Source organism: Atractosteus spatula, chromosome 20 (assembly GCF_055471065.1).
Source record: "Atractosteus spatula isolate fAtrSpa1 chromosome 20, fAtrSpa1.hap1, whole genome shotgun sequence".
NCBI lineage: Eukaryota > Metazoa > Chordata > Actinopteri > Semionotiformes > Lepisosteidae > Atractosteus > Atractosteus spatula.
Genome location: NC_142725.1, coordinates 14,642,472 through 14,659,399, shown reverse-complemented (window position 1 = coordinate 14,659,399; position 16,928 = coordinate 14,642,472). Strand labels below are relative to the sequence as shown.

Below are 16,928 nucleotides of genomic sequence, written 5' to 3'. Positions count from 1 at the left end.
TTACTTTAAGCTTCACATCTACATTGCAACTTGTCAATAAGCTTTTTTTTTAATACCAGTCTTCATGTATTCATTCTGCCACACCCTTCATAATTTTGGAGTGCTGCAATTTCTTTTTTGTCCTAAAATGCGCTGATGTTGGCAAGAGTTTTGAATGTCATAAGCAATCGGAGTATTAATGTAGTTTTTCCATTGCTGAATTACAAGGACTGAAAATAAAGCCATCTTTTCACAGACTAACGTTAAGAGTTGTCAAATTTCCAAATGAAATGGCTGGTGTTTACACAAACTCTGTCTTTCTTAAGGCCTCAAAGAACTGCCATTCATGGAGCCAAAACAGCTACACTCACACCAGGAGGGTTTTGGGTGTGTTTCAAGATCAGAAGCGTTTATAATTTACATCTAGAGCGCAGTCATCAGTGCTCTGGGATGCCATGGACAGCAAAGTTGTGTTAAAGAAGGGGTGCAGGTTTACTGGAAATTGTTATGAGTGTCTGAATATGCTTACTGCTTTTTCTTGTTTATTTATAAGGAAATAGGTTTGGAATGAACCTTCACATTCATTCCCATCTCCAGTTTAGCACCAAGTTCATGAAACAGAAGGAGGATTCATTTGAAGGAGAGGGCAAGATGTAATATTGTAAAGATTAAATGGTGGAAATAAATGTAAGACACACTGGGACTGTTGTGCTTCTTAGACATGCCCTAATTGTGTGTCAAAGCAACTCTAGGCTGTGGTTTCAAGAGCCGTGGAGGGTGGAGGCTTGGACTAGTCACCCTTTTCTCTTTGAGTTTGCAGAGCCTTTTGTGGTTTTCTGCTAATGACAACTTCAACATGCAATAACAGGTATCTGTATCACTCCTGATCCAGAAAAGACACAAGCCATTGATATGTTTAAGGACATTGTTTATTGATGTGAGTGATTAATGAAACATTTAACTTTTCTTTTGGTGTTATGCCATGAAAGCTTTACAATGTCTAGATGCATGACTGCCACACTAATCTTAATAATCGGAGCAAATTCATTCTTTACAACTATACTTTGCAGTGCATTTGGTTAAATACAGATTAAGCTCACTTATGATTTTCATAGAATTTGTAACTTATCAGTGTGATGCTGCTTGAAGACAAGAACATTTGTCTTAAATTTGCATTGATTGAAAATATTAAGAAAGGCAGCAAAATAACTACTTGGGAAATACAAATTACTTAAAAATATTTAAGCTGCAATAAATTAATCTATACTCCATCACACGTGCATAGTTTCTATAACATTAATTACATATCACTTGCAATTAAAAGTACTAACAACGATTTGTCGACAGATAAATCGATAGATTTATTTTTTAAGAGGAACAACTTATTTATTAATGTTCCTCTTTAGCATAAACTATTTTTAATTTGACCTGAACATTTAACATTTAAGCAATGTTACATTACCTTAACTATTGAGTAAGTGCTTCATTAAAGACTATTTCCAATATCCCTATTTTGAAACTTTGGAAAGCCAATGTCTGCTGTGATGTACTGTATTTTAAGTTCTCTGATGACAAATATAGACACAACATAAACAAAATCATGTTGGACAAATTATAGTTACACACAACAAATACAATTAAATACTTCTCATGTTTTAGACCCTACTGTATTGTTGCATGATGACACTCTACACAAAAACACTAAATTACAAAAAATACAGAAAAAAGATTTATACAATCCATTTCACAATCCTAATTCAGAGTGACCCAAAGATGTGTTCTGATGTGGATAAATGACAGTAATACAGCAGAAAGTTGCACAGCTCCAAACAAGAACAGTTAAGGAAATCTGTATAAAGCTTTTAAGCACAAAAGAAAAGGATTCAACTACAGGGGTATTTCACATAGTATATAGTACTTTTAGTTAATTACTTTTGCCATTTAGTCTTTTGATGACTTAGCTGTAGCTTCAATCACAATTCCAAGGTAGGAAGCATTTGACTGCATAACCACTTTTTATATCAACAAACATCTCTAATGTCAGTATTTATCAAGGAAAATTCTCCAGTTTGCCTACAGATGTATATCCATAGATACAGTACAGGCTGTGGTTTCCTTCAATGGTCCACTTTTTCTGCTCTTAAATGACTCTAGCAGATTCACTTACACATTTTCATGATGAGTATCATGTAGCAGCCATGACTACAAAAGAGTCACTGTCACATCGAGGTGTCTATTCTTCCATAGTTAGGATAAACAAGTACAGCAATTATTCATGTATGAGCTACACGTGTTCTTATGGTTGTAACATCCTCTGCAGTTCACCTAGATTAAGGAATTGCTACTTTTGGGGCTCAGGTAAAGTATGTAACCTTTTCTTAGTCTCATCAGTGCTGTGAAAGGGGAACTAGGCTGCATGTGGTAGAGTCTGTGATTAGTTTACTATAAGGTGCTAGAAGAAAAGTAAATTGATCTGACCAATTTTAAACAAAGTGTTTGAAAAAAACACCAAGCAGGACACGGCCTAGTTTAGAACTATGAGCTAAAAGCACAGGAAGGCCGCTAGACAGTATATTTCAGTATAGACCAAAGCACTAAGAGTAACAAAGAGTAAAAGTCATGTTCCTTTAGTTTTGTCTAAAAGGAAATCTTGTTTTGCTTTTTCATTGTTACAATTACATTTTCATCAACACCTACAAGATGTTGTGATGAACTCCACACAAAGTATACAGGACTTTAATGTTAAAATTCTGCAAATTCTACAAAGAATTCTGCACACCTGGCTATATTTATGGAATAAGCTAGCTTTGATAGCTATTGTTCTTAAAAAATCAGAATATTACTTTTTTTCAGAATTAATAGTCTGAATTTGAGCAAGTTTGCGAAGAAACATATTTCTTTTGGTTTTAAAATCTGAACACCAAACAGTCAGTTAAAACAAATCTAGTCACATTTTTCTTATAAACTTTTCTCAAAACAAACACCATATAATACTGCAAAGCAATTATAAAAAAAACTTTCATATATCAGGCTTTCTTTGCTGGAACATGAAAAGTAAATTACTTTTGTATTTTATTTTGGTCAATAGAAATGTAATGAATACCCAAACAAGCTATCAAGGAAAAGTGTGAAAAACAAACATTTATATTTGGCAAAAAGCTAATCTGTATCAATCAAGCTAACTGAGCACTCTTCAATTATAAGTGTTTGCTACTTTGCTACGGTTGTAAAAAAAACCACTAGCACAAAAATGCAACCTTCTGTGAAACAAAACAGTTTCCTCTTTTCAGTGAAGATGTACTTCTAATATTAACAATAACTTCTGTCCATCATCAGTTCACACATAAGAAGTCTTTATTTTGAAACACCACTGCTATGATAGTGAAATTTGCCTATGATCGTTATTTATACATTATGGGTCTTGAATGCACTTAAAAAAAGGTTCCTCACAAGTAATAAAAATATAACGATAGATAATCTTCTTAAATTAGAACAGTAACACTGGCGCAGCACGGACAGAGGAGCTCCTAGCACACAGGTAAAACACACATCAAATAGAAAAGGAATCATTATTAAACTGTGGAAACTATGACACATGTAGCCCATGTGGCACCTCAAAAAGAGCTTCTGTAAGGAACCCCACTGCCTCGTTCAGCAGGGAGAAATTCAGGGTCACCGCTTGGCTGGGTTACGGACCCCCATTTTGTTGACTCCTGCTCTGGGGGCTGGGATCTTGCTTGATGTAGCCATGGACCGACCTCTCGTCCCCAAAGGAGCCTGCTTTGTTGCAGATGGACCCATTTTCCCTGTTCAGAAAGGAAGGAGATCTTTTTTTTTTTTTAAGCTCGGCTGCCACTGTTCTCTTTCGTGTCTTGCGCCGAAGCACTACCGCCCTTGCTTTGAGAGACTCAGCCTGGAGCAGCTTTCAAACACTCCCTGTCAAAACCACACTGGCCACTGTTCCCAGCCCTTTGTGTCAGCCATTGTATCCCAGAGCTATATCCAAGAGTGTTCTCCACTCCTCAGCGGTGCTAAACACTGCCTCGGTGCACAACAGTCGGCCCAGGGATTAAAGCTGGCTGGCAAATTGAGTTTTTTCATTCTTCACATGGGTGATTTAATCCATGTGTTAATGAAGGAGTTTTTACAATTCAGCAAAAAAAGAAACTTTTCCTTGAAGCATTCTGGAGAGCGTACAGCTGAAGTCAAGAAATAAACTACAGGGATTTTACAGATCTGTAGATTTTAATATCAGACTGAAGTTAGTTTCACTTTTTCTTCTTTTTGCGAAACAAAAATCCAGCTAACATTAGCAACTTTAATACCAGACTGCAGAGACAGAAACTGGAATTGTGCCTATTCTAATGTTCCCGGTTGTATATAGGGTCTTTGAAAACATTGAACTCCTTTTCAGCTTTGCTACTGTACGTGAAGCAGGACTGCAGTAAAGCTGACCTGCCAAGCAAGTTCAGTGCTTCCCCAAAAGAAACCCTCACTGTTTATACCGGCCTCGTCAATTCTGAGGGCCTCTGTACATGTGGAAGCCAAGGATGAATAGTTTACCTTGTATCTGCTGTGTCCTCTGGAGGCTGGGACCCTGCGCGAGTTCTGTTTGCACCCATCCCTCCCCATCAGGTGAGCTTTCCAGGCCTGTGGAGACCGACCAAGTTAGGCTTCTGCGGGGTGACAACCTCTGGTGTGCCTGCAGTGGCTGTGTCAGTGCGGTTTACGGTCGCTGCAACCCTCAACACACAGTTGGAACCCTTCTGCTTCTGACTTTTATTCACCTGAATTCTCAGTTTTCCCACACAGGAAGCTGAAGATTATTATTTGTCAGACACATTCATCTAAGGCAATTTACAAAAGGGTCAATATTATCAAAATACAATACAACAGAAAGAATACTTATATGTACATGATAAACCATTACGTTGCATCTTGAATAATGTAATAAAAGCTATAGTAACATTTTACGTGAGAAAAGAATAACATTTCTTTTATGAGTGAGTCATAACAAGCAGTAAAGGCAATACAAAAAAATGTGATTCGGCTTAAAATAATCAGTGGATGTTCTTTTCAAAACGTTGTTGACCAAAACACAGAAAGATATTTAAAGAAAAAAACTCACGGGATGTTTTTAACTTGGTAACAATGATTCAGGATCTGTCCAACGTACAGTGTCTTGTTGATAGCACAGAACAAGTTGTCCCACACACCTGTTTACAGTATTTGGAAATGTGGAAACCATTTGCAAACTATAGATTTTGAGAGTTTACATTTTTTCCGACAATGAAAGATGTTCTATTCAAAGAATTCAATTATATTACTGACACTTTAAAGAAAGTTTGTTTGTGAATTCTCCTATGTTAAGCAATGACTATAAAGACTGTTACTTCATATACATATATACTGTATATATACATATACGTGGAGGCACAGACATAACTAAATGATCAAAAGCTTAAGAATTAAGAACATCCTAATTAACCAGTCAGTAACCATGCAGCTCCGATCCACTTGACAGAAATCTCCAAGTGTCAATTTCATGATCTGCTGCCAAATCAGCATTTTAACTTTTTTCAAGATACAAAATGTGTAATTAGAGAAATGACACAAACCGCTATAAAATTAAATTGCCAAGAACATTTTGATAAAACCTGTGGTGTCAGATGGATTTCCTTGACAAAAGGTTTTGCTTACAGTTTTTTCTTAACTGCTTCACACTACACCCCTTTCTCGGCTGAGTTTGTTTATAATTTAAAACCATGGACAATAGGTCTCTGACTGAATTACATTCTCCCAGGGAATTAGCAACAGTAATATACTTAACCATAAGGTAAGGAAGTTTAGCCTGTTTTTCACATACTTTTTTGTAGCAAACCTGAGAATTTCAGCATATCAGAGGAATTTTTTCTCAGGTCTCAAGGATATTCTTTTACCAACACTACTACGCTGGAAGGTAAGAAACACACAATGTTGGCATATCATGTTAAGGAAGTAAGACTCCAGTAATGAACCAAAAACCCAATGAATTCACCTGACAATTGACTGCAGAGCAAAGAAGTTCTACTAGAGATCAGACAGAAATGTGATAACACTTGTACAAATATCTCAGAAGACCACACCTCGTAATACACAAGAATATCTGTTTTGTACATTTCTACCCCACAGAAATGAACACCGTGTGTGATTAACTATAATTATGTTTCCATTGAGTGTTTTCCTTCTTTGAAAAGTTCTTCCTTGTTGAATAGACACTGCGTATCAGGTAATTTGAAATCTTAGATGGTTTGTTTTGCACTGCTGTGTAAAGTGACTACTTCTTTATCTAACTTTTTTCTCCTGATCAGACGGTGGAAGTGTATTCCCTTTTTACTAAACGGCATTTCCCACATTCACTGCATTAAGGGCATTTTCATCAGGGTTTACTTCAACACTAAACCTGTACAAAGAGTGTGGCTCTGAAAGGGGATATAAGATCATCAGTAAATCTAATAATACACTTGACATTTTTTAGCCAAACAGTCTAAGTATAACAAGCGACAAATCGTTTGCTCGACATAAGCACATTGGAGGGATTTCTAAAACCACGAAAAAACCACAGGCAACAATAATGGTTAAATAAAAATCATGTAACTAACCATTGCACCCAATAGAATATGGAAGAAAAATATGTAAATAGCTGACATAACCTTGCACAATACAGTGGTACATGCAGACTGGGGTCTGAAACTCCAGTAGAACTAAAACTTCCTTTTGCAGCGTAGGCTAATGAATGTCTTGCTTATCCAGATTCCTTCCCCACAGAGGGCCTGCCTCAGTGATCTTAATAAATAAAATCTCTGTTAATGTTGCAATCATTAAGGTTCTCAGGAAACCATTTGAGGAAGGACATAAAGAAAGGTCTGTTAGCACCAGTCACACACAGACCCAGGTGCGCTCTGGTACATGTTTAAATATGCAGGCAAAGACTGGACTTTTCTTTTTTCTTCAACACTGCCTCTCTTACAGAAATTAATTACAGACTCCGGTCATACAAGGAGTTTTACACAGACCTGAGGACATGGCACATAACTCTTTATCTTCTTGTATTTTCTTTCTTATAACATGAGAAAAGCTCACAATGAGAACTTGGCTCCCTAGTTAATTCAGGACTGAATTAAATATTTCATTTCCTTTTGCAATGGCTGTGATGCCTCTATTGCAAAGCTTGCAGTAAAAACACAGTATATTTTTGTAAAGGTCAGGTATAAACGTGACCTGTATGTGAAAAAGAGAGCACAAGCGACTTGGTAATTGCAATAGCAAAATCTGAATGGCTTCTTAAGAAGAAACTCTCTCTCGTAAACTGCAAAGAGGGGTTGGTCTGACTAGAAAAGATTCTAGACTAGTAACAGCTTTGACTGAAACAACTGCAGAAAAATCAAATGATACAACAGAATTTTACAAGATTCCACACGGTACCCATTGTTCCTTGGTGTCTAAAAGCCCAGCCAGAAACAGAAGTGAGGTGAGCAGCAGTTATGACAGATAAGAGAACTTCAGTGTCTGTCAGCTGCCTGTTGGGAAAGATAAAGTGGACAGAGGACAGCAGAAACGCTAGGAGAGAGATAACATTCAGAGACTCTTGTAGGGCAGCCGCAGGCAGAAGTCCCTCTGTATGTGGGCTCAGAGCAGCTTGGCAATAGGCGAAGGGCAGGCCAGATTGATTACACTATAAAACATACAGCAGCCTCATGACACCATCTGCTGAGAGCCCAGGGCTTGTTTTTCACAGTTGCCAGGTTTGTTGAATGCCGAATGCAGACAACAATAAACTTTGCAGTTGGGTGAAAGTCTATGTACAGTAAAAACCCCAAACACAGTATGTTCTTTACCCAAAGTAAACAGCTTTGAAAGAGGTTCAAGCAGCCAAAAGTGCTTCATTTACTTCTATCATAAAGAATTTAGATAGAAACGTGTGCTTAAATATCATGGGACATGTGAAGTGTTTTCAGACTAACTTAAACCCCCCCTTACACAAAGTAAAATGACAACTTAGGTCTGGGTTTCCAAACTAGACCCTGCTTTTTTTCCTGAAAGCTTATCTCACCTCATCTCCAGGCGTGAAATTTTCATGACATAATGAACAGTGGTTGGACAGTTTCTCCGATTTAGGAGCTAAAAAACAATAAAAAATGAGAAGTAAAACTTGAGGCTGTCAGCAAAAAAAACACCTTGTGAGTCTACTGTATAGCTTGCATAGATCAGACAATGTAACTGAACTTCCTAGAACCTCATGACAGTGTTCAGTAAGAGAATTTCAAATACGTTCCGATGCTGGGAACTAGGTGACCCTGATGTCTCCAAGGTTACTTCAGCACACTCACATTCCTTTCAGAAGAAGAGACAGGAGCCCAGGCATTAATTATTTAGGCAAAGTGAACAATACAGGCTCCCTGGCATTGATCTGGTATCTTTTCTCACACTAAGCCTGCTGGACAGTGATCCATTTCGCTGGGTCACAGATTCATTATTTAAGACAGAAAACATTAGGTTTATCCTTCCTTTTACTTTAACCTTTTCACAATCATTTTCTACTTCTTAATTAACTAATGATGTGTGCCTTTTTTTGCTTACAGCTTAAGGCCTAGATCAGAAAACTTCATTAAATAAATGTACATTTTGGCACACTAATACCTTCCAAATCACTACTGCAAAGAAAAATATAAGGTGTTCTTTCACTTTAAATTAAGGTTAAAGGCTCATTATGGAAAAGATCTGAATCTTCTATTAAGGACCAGGATAGGAAATCTTCCTTTTTTAATTAACTTCGTCTTAAAGAAGTTTAACTTTGCCTGGATTGTTTGCTTTTATTATGAAGGAGACTCTTACAAAAAGGTCTTCTGTGCAATTCACATGTAAACTATGTAAATTAATAATGTAACTTATATATTCAATTAAAATGACAACAGAAGTTCAAGTAGGTAGCTGCGTCAGCATGTGTAGGCTGCAATGGAACAAGTAAGGGTTTATTCCATGCTGAAAGGAAAAGAGACACGATGTTGCAGCTGTGGGGCCTTCTTCAGGTGTCAATATGACAACAGGGTGTGCTTTCTGTAGTGCTTCTGAAGCGTGGATGATTACTCACGATTGCAGGCTTTGCTTCGGACATGTTCAGACAGCTCATCTTTGGGAACAGCCTCAGCACAGCGCTGACACTTGGTCAAGTTACTCTTGCTTTCGCATTCGGACAACAAGTGTTCACTCATGCTGGCTATCTCAACAACCTGGAAGAAATTCCACATTATTTCTCATTTAAGCCAAAGTGTTTATACATTGTTGGTCAACGTGTTTATGCAGTGACTTAAAGTTATTACCTATTCTTTGTGTATCAAAACTTTGGTACCCTTCTATACAACTATATTTTCTGGCCAGTGTGAGTAAAGTACTGTACTTTGGTCAAGAGTACAGTGGCAGTGTCCCAACCTTGGAATTGAACCCACAACACCATGGTCAGAACCCCAGAGCTCTAACCACTACTCCACCCTACCACTACGTCCTATACATTATTTGCATGCGCTACAGCTATGGAAGCCAGAATTTGTTTTTGAACTGGAAGCGAAATTAAAATGAATCCTGTATGAGTAATAACAAATTAACAATTGTTACTGTAATAACAGATCCAAAAGGAGCATAAAACAAATGTAATATGATGGTGCCACCTGCTTAAAAATCCATCATCTTACTCAGTGATTATGATAATAAAAATTCTAATGATAATGAAGTTTTGCATTTGTTCATCCAAAGGCTGGAGTACAAGGAAGTTCAGTAACTTGCTCAGGATCACACAGGGCAAGTCAGTGGTAGAGATGTGAACCATGAACCTCCTGGCATTGTCCATGTTGTAAAAGTGTCCACGTTATTATTACTATTACTAAAGTTATCATCATTTTTATCATCAGCAGCATCTTACCTTTCGCCATCAGAACACCTAGCCTGCTCTTAAAACTTAAAACTGAATGCAGGTCCAAAATGTGGCAGCATGTTGTGACTGCAGAAGTGTGGTGCTGTTTTAGAGACTACCTGTCTGCAGAGATCGCAGCGGCTCAGCATGGGGCAATGCTTCCAGTAATGCAGATCCAGACCTTCCTCTGTGAACGAGTCGTCCTTTTCACCACAAAATATACATAGGCTGAAACAGAACAAGAGTGTCTGTTCAGAATGGAAACTGAAATGCAAAATCATGATCATCAGCGGCAAAAATGGTTTAATCCTAAACCATGGGACTGAAAATTAACGTTCAATTCATTAAAATCTCTTTTAGTGGATTAATTGGAGGTATAGTACAGTGCCACTTGATGCTATATGCAACCATTCTTGAATAAAAAGGATTTAAAATATTGACTTTAGAAAGTAAACTTGTTAATGATGTTTAGGCATTCTGAAGTTAAAAACATTGGAAGAAATATGATGCAATCTGCATATGCTTCTGAACTGCATTGAACTTTGAACATCATGCAAAAGTTCTTCACCTACATACAGTATACTGCAGGGAATTGTGACATTTTTTTACTTGTTTTGTGAAATACAGCATAAGCTTTAATTCCACATTAGGATGACACAACAAGGCCTCAAAAACATTAAGAAATCAAATGTCACAAAGTGGTGATGGTTACAAAATAAACCATGCAAACAGGTACCCAGTAATCATCACCTCTTTGCATTTGTAACTTCCTTGTCCATTCTTTCAGAATAAAAATAAACTCAACTTGTCTAAATAATGTGCAAAAGAAGAGTCGTCGTCAGCAATATCTGGGGGATGAGCAGGGGGAACTTTTCGAAACCCTTGAGAAGGAAAAAACAACAGTGACAATATTAGAACACTAAATCACACTACAGAGAGTGAACAGCAGCACTACAAATTTAGAAGAACTAAATGTGCATATAAGGAGTTCAATTATTTAAGAAGAATAAGAAAAGATCAAATATAAAGTACATTCACTGACAGAACTAGGAATGAAGTTTCAAAAATAAATAGTATTACTACAAATAATAGTATTAACAGAACAGGTAACACTTACTAAACAATAATATTTGTGATTCCCACATTTATTTTAACACTAACATGCTGCGCTTTTATAGACTAACACCTTTCAGCAGAGAAATATACAGTATCTAACATGGACTTCCATCAAGTCTTGTTTCATTATGGATTTGTATTTTATTCTTTCACTCTCACATACTGTACACACCTGCCTTTGTGGGTTTGTGAGCCTCCTTGTCTTTCACCTTGTTTTTGTCCTGCTCAAAGAAAAGGAAAAAGCAATCAATTTTTGGTTCAATACAAGTGCAACTACCAAAATTCATTGGCTGTAGCATCGCCACCCACAAGGCCATAGCCACCCTGCTCAGAGTGGTATGCCCTTTGACTGCAATTCTCAGCTTTAAACACATGCAGTAGCTTAGAAACTGTGCTACGACATAATATGGAAGTTATACCTAATTTCCAGTGAGCAGAGACTACCCAACTCATTTCAAGTAACCTGAGTTGGATATGAACATAGACTATTGGAGATGAAAATAATAATAATAATTAATAATAATTGCTTAAACTTATATAGCGCCAATTCATAGGTGAGGATTATTAGGAGCCCATGATTGGTAAGGGCCAATGGGAAATTTGGCCCGAATGCTGTTGTAATGAATGTTACACACCTACTCTCTACTCTGACCACAGAGAGTCAGGACCTCGGTTTTACGTCTCATCGAAGGACGGCGCCAATTTACAGTATAGTGTCCCCGTCACTGTCCTGGGCAATAGGACCCACATGGACTGCAGGGTGAGCGCCCCCTGCTGGCCCCACTAAAACCTCTTCCAGCAGCAACCTCAGTTTTCCCCAGGTCTCCCATCCAGGCTGTGAGCTGCAGGGTGATATGGCTGCTGGCGAAAAGTGATGCAGATGTTTGACCCAGGAGGATCACACACCTTGCCATTGGTTGTAAGGTCCTTCAGGGCTGCCAGCTGCTCCTGAAGAGCCCTGATTTCCTCCTTCTTCTCCTTCTCTGCCTCCTGCCTGGCAGCCTTCTTCAGTGTCTTCACACAAACAGGGAATAACAAGATATCTTCTCTGCTTTTTAACTCAAGCAACCATATGAAATCCAGGCTGACCACTCTTTTGTTAATAACCTTTTTTCACCACTGGGCTCTTAAAGAGTCAGAAAGAACTAAAAGTCAGAACTTAAACTTAAAGACTCAGAAAGACCTTTATACCTTAGTAAGTTACTATACAGCCCTATTTATACCATATGTACTGATTGCTGTACTGATCAATTGAAAAGGCATAAACACAAGAACCTGACTCCTTATTTACTGAGTTTTTTTTTTAATTACTTACGACTTGGAAAAGATCCAGAAAAGAAAGTCCACCTTAAACCATTTTGTGAGTTTTAGCCTCATGCTGTGAAGAGTATATATGTTTTGTAAAGAGAAAACTCAATTAACTCAATCGATACAGCTGCAAACCATACACCATTGAATCAGCATAGCAAAACTAAAAGAGGTAATTCATGCTCCAGATAAAAGCAGAAGCTCACAGAGTCAGGTGCTGCTCAAGGGCCAGATACTGTATATAGTTACCACACGTCATTAGCATTCAATCGTACTCGAGGTTTTCAGCAATGTCTTCATCTTGAAATGTGCAGTAGCTTTTAGCTTAGGGATTCATGTAAAAAAAAAAAACATCTGTTTCCTCTCAACTCTTTTTGAGTGTGGTAAACCTTGAAACTTAGGGGCAGTGCTGTGCAGAACACTTCCGTTTTCATGTGGTTTCCATGTGCACTTTTACAGTGCCACACTGAGCGTGCTATCTATCTCACCAACATCACTCCACCCCAGAAAATGATGAAATATGGTAAATGGGAAATGTAACTGTTTCACACTAAAAATATCTTAAAAGACTCCTGGGGGCCAACATACTACACCTGCTAATACAGTATGTTATAATTATGAAAACAGAAAATCTTTTGCCAGGTAGAAGTTCCAATTTCTGTGGAGTACACATCAGAATGGTTTTAAAATGAGAAGCTGACTTAAGTACAATCAAAGCATCAAACGTCAGCAGTTACTTATCTCACAGCGCAAACCCATCCACTGAGGAAAGAAAAGCCTTGCTTCTGTGGTACAGGTGACTGTGAATGTGGAGTAATTTATTCCACTGAAGGACCGCAGTATTCCAGGGATTACTCTAAGAGGGTAGAAAAACTGGACTAGATGTCATCAGCCAGCTGTGGTTCCACCGTTAGGCTGCATCATGCTCACCTTGGTCTGTGTTTCCGCAGGGCGCCCGTCAATTTTTGCAAACCCATCAAAGATGTTTTTATAGAGGACATTCTTGCGAGTGCTGGCGTCATCCGTAGGGAGGAAGTCCATAATAGCGCTCTTGTGCTGGCGGTACATGTCCTGGATAATCCGGGAAGCTGTTTCACGCACCTCTGAAGTACTGTGCTCCAGTGCACCTATAGCAAACTGAGTAACAGAGATGATAAACCTTTGAGGAACAGACTTGGACTGACATGGATACAAATGAGGAGTTTTATTGGATTATGATTATATTTTTTCTGTGTATTTAAATTGGACTATTGCATTACCATGATTCCTAATACAAACTGTTATCTTTTTTCAGCCTTTGTAAGCTTCACTGGATAAGTGTATCAATAAAATAAAATATTAGTAATAATAAAAAAAAAAGATTAAAATGTTTGCAGTAATAGAAAACAGGGATAAATTGTATTTAGATAGAAAATAATTTTAGCTGTCTCGGAAGCAACTAAAATGAATTATTTAAAAGACGTTTTTAAGTACTAACAAAACACAGTATTGACACAGTATGTTGGTTAATTAAATTCAGCAGGAGTTTAGCTTCTTTCACTGCAAATGGATGGGGAAGGCAGTTCCACCACAAAATACTATCACTGCTGAACTACACATGAAACAGAAAATACTGCAGACCGCTATCAACAACAACCACTAATGAATTCATACTATTATCATTACATTAATAACTATACTTCATATTACAGACCCCTTTCACTTCTTTAATTGCAACCTGCCAGACTGTTGACCAATGCTCTTTACTGAATTCTGCTACAATATATAATAATCCATAATACTGCCACTATTTCATTATAATTTCAAGATGATCACATATTATATAGTACTATCATTACTGAAGTTTTATAAATTACAGATAAATCAACCAATATTGCTGATGGAATAACTATTTCATGCTATATTTGTATACTGTATCATATATTATTTAAAAATTTTATTACTTCATTATTGTGAATTAGTGTAGTCTAAAATGATGTGCATATTATGAATAACAGGAAACTCCACTAATAGAAGAAAGTTCCTACAGCAATTCATTTGACATACAGTATAGAACAGAGCATTATTGGTCACTTTTATTTAAAGAATATTTAAAATGGCCATTTTCTGTCCTATGTAAAAAAGGAACTTCTAACCACATGCATAAAAAGGGCCCCTAGCTGTCTGAGCTGCTGATGAAACCACAGAGAAGCCGAGCTTAAAAATTTCTGACACTTTACTAACACCATAAAAAGCCACACAATGAGACCCTCCTGTAAACTGAAAGAGACAGCTAATCTCCTGGCCCACTCTGTCAACATCTGAATAGTTCACGCATGGATACAGTGCTGCGCTTGGAGATGGGAGAAAAATTGCTGCGCTGAGCAGTGGTAAACAGGGCTCTGTGCACTAGCTCACTTGTCTTCGTTTCACAATAATCACCCTAGGAGTATTTTAAACATGGGTTTCATTTATCCATTCTGTCAATAAAAACAAACATGGCATTCATTTTGTCAAACCTCAGCTTTCTGTAAAATAGTGTACTTTACATACAGTAGCTATCCTACAAAGTCATTTAAAGTGAATCGTTTCATGTCGGATGGAAACTGTCTGTGCGTCCCGCTGGTTTACTGACATCCACTGGTTCTCTTAATTGCAGCAGCTGCCACATCTCTGGTCACTTTTCTGAACACTGTACCTTTGTACTTCACTAAATATTTAAAACATTTCTGGGAAGTATTCAAGGATTTAAAATACAGGCAAATACATTCAAAAACAGAATGTATTTTTCTGTATAGCTATTTGTCTTTAAAAGCAATATGCATAGAGCAGTTTTCTATTCAGAAACACAGGCAAATATCATTGCATACACCCTATGTAAAGAGACTATCACTCTGTTTGAGCACAGCAGTCAAGGCCTCAGGACCAAGAGCTAGTGACCAGGTACACTGACTGACAACAGACTGCAGCTGGATGAAGAGGGTGGAGTGTCTTCAATTATCTACAGTCTCACTCACGTAGCTTTAAAATAAGGAACAAGTAATAGGTTTATTCCATGCTGAAAAAAAGAAGAAAGAGAACACAACGTTTCGGCCGTGGAGCCTTCTTCAAGGCTCCACGGCCGAAACGTTGTGTTCTCTTTCTTCTTTTTTTCCAGCATGGAATAAACCTATTACTTGTTCCTTTGCAGCCTACGCATGCTGACGCAGCTACCCACCTGAACTACTATAGCTTTAAAATATACTGGTTCTTTAATTTACCGAGACTGAAACCTCAATGACAATGCAGTTCCTTTTGCGAGTGATATACAAACCAAGTATTCAGCATAAAGAAATGCACCGTTAAATGAAAAAGAAAAAATGAAACCCCCAAGCGGGGTGGTTACCCGCATCACGTTATTGATGGTGAAGCCAGAGCCATCGGTGCCCAGCTCCTTCAGGAGCTTCTCCAGCAGCTCCACCTGACTGAGAGCCAGGCGGCTGGGGGTGGTGGACTTCATGGGCTTCACCAGCTCAGCGGGGATGACCTGCAGGGGCCTGACCTCTTTAAACAGCGCCATCTCCTGCACCGGAAGGGAACAAAGCAAGATCTGAGGTATTTCAGCACTACTGTGGCAACATCTGTAACCAGACACTTCTGAGCCTGATCTTGATAGGTCCAGCTTGACAAATCTCTGGAATTAAGCACGATCTTGCATTTGCAAGCGTACAGGGATGGCTTGTCCCCTCATTCACATCCTCAAGTGTTTTCAAAAGTTGGAACTGGGAGGGGAAGCTCCATAGTGGTTCAACCAGTAAAGATGCTCAGAGTTGATTATCATTGGCCAAATGGGACCAGGATTCTCCAGTAAGTGGTGAGTAAGCTCCCTCTTATGAATGTGTTTGTCAACCAGTGTCCACACTTTCTGGGCATACAGTGACTCCTGCAACTTGTTGGGCACCTGCAGGCTTGCAGTTATGTTAATGAGAGAGAACCCACACCTCTAAATGCGTTTAATTACCCTGACAGGCACTGTGGATCTTACGGCATGTCAAAAGACGAATGGCTTACTGGTGGGAGAGCAGGAGGAGAATGTTTGTCCGTCCTCATTCTCCCTCTGTGTGTACAGAACCTGTTACAATTGGCAATTCCAAACAGAGCCAGGATATAATTCAACAAAATAAATGTCAATTCCAAAGCTCTGTTTAGAAAATCAGAGGAAGCCCAAGGCCTTAGATGGATGTCTTATGAGGATTCCAGGAGTCATGGAGGCTGTTAAAGGGATGGACTGGGAATCTCTTGCTGGTAATGCCCTACTTCCTGGCTGTAAGCCTCCTATAAAAACAGCATACTAAAGGCTAGGAAAGCTTTGTAACTGCAGTGACGAATAATTATACATCTACAGAACTCATGAGTCATTTCCAGCTAGGCTGTAGACAGAACACAACCTGATTAAATAAATCCAGTTCAACTCTACCAAACCAAGGCTGTGATAATTCATAGATTTAGACAGATAGATTTGCATGGCCCTTAACTCCAACTGCTCCAGGGGCGCTGTATAAATGGCTGACCCTGCGCTCTGACCCCAAGCTTCTCTCTCTGTCTGTGTGTCTCATGGAGA

At 38.3% G+C, this 16,928-nt stretch overlaps 1 protein-coding gene across 1 annotated transcript in view; it reads right to left on the bottom strand.

The window, feature by feature from the left end:
* Positions 1 to 896: 896 nt before the first annotated feature.
* cep104 (centrosomal protein 104) overlaps positions 897 to 16,928 on the bottom strand; it is a 33,735-nt gene continuing 17,703 nt past the window's right edge. The window contains exons 14-23 of the mRNA XM_088938497.1: positions 15,714 to 15,890; positions 13,280 to 13,486; positions 11,948 to 12,055; positions 11,214 to 11,262; positions 10,731 to 10,806; positions 10,045 to 10,153; positions 9,110 to 9,248; positions 8,072 to 8,139; positions 4,543 to 4,629; positions 897 to 3,785 (exon numbers count right to left, since the gene is read on the bottom strand). Coding sequence (XP_088794623.1) covers positions 3,594 to 3,785; positions 4,543 to 4,629; positions 8,072 to 8,139; positions 9,110 to 9,248; positions 10,045 to 10,153; positions 10,731 to 10,806; positions 11,214 to 11,262; positions 11,948 to 12,055; positions 13,280 to 13,486; positions 15,714 to 15,890 — 1,212 coding nt within the window. The 3' untranslated portion in view covers positions 897 to 3,593. The remainder of the gene's footprint in view (positions 3,786 to 4,542; positions 4,630 to 8,071; positions 8,140 to 9,109; positions 9,249 to 10,044; positions 10,154 to 10,730; positions 10,807 to 11,213; positions 11,263 to 11,947; positions 12,056 to 13,279; positions 13,487 to 15,713; positions 15,891 to 16,928) is intronic.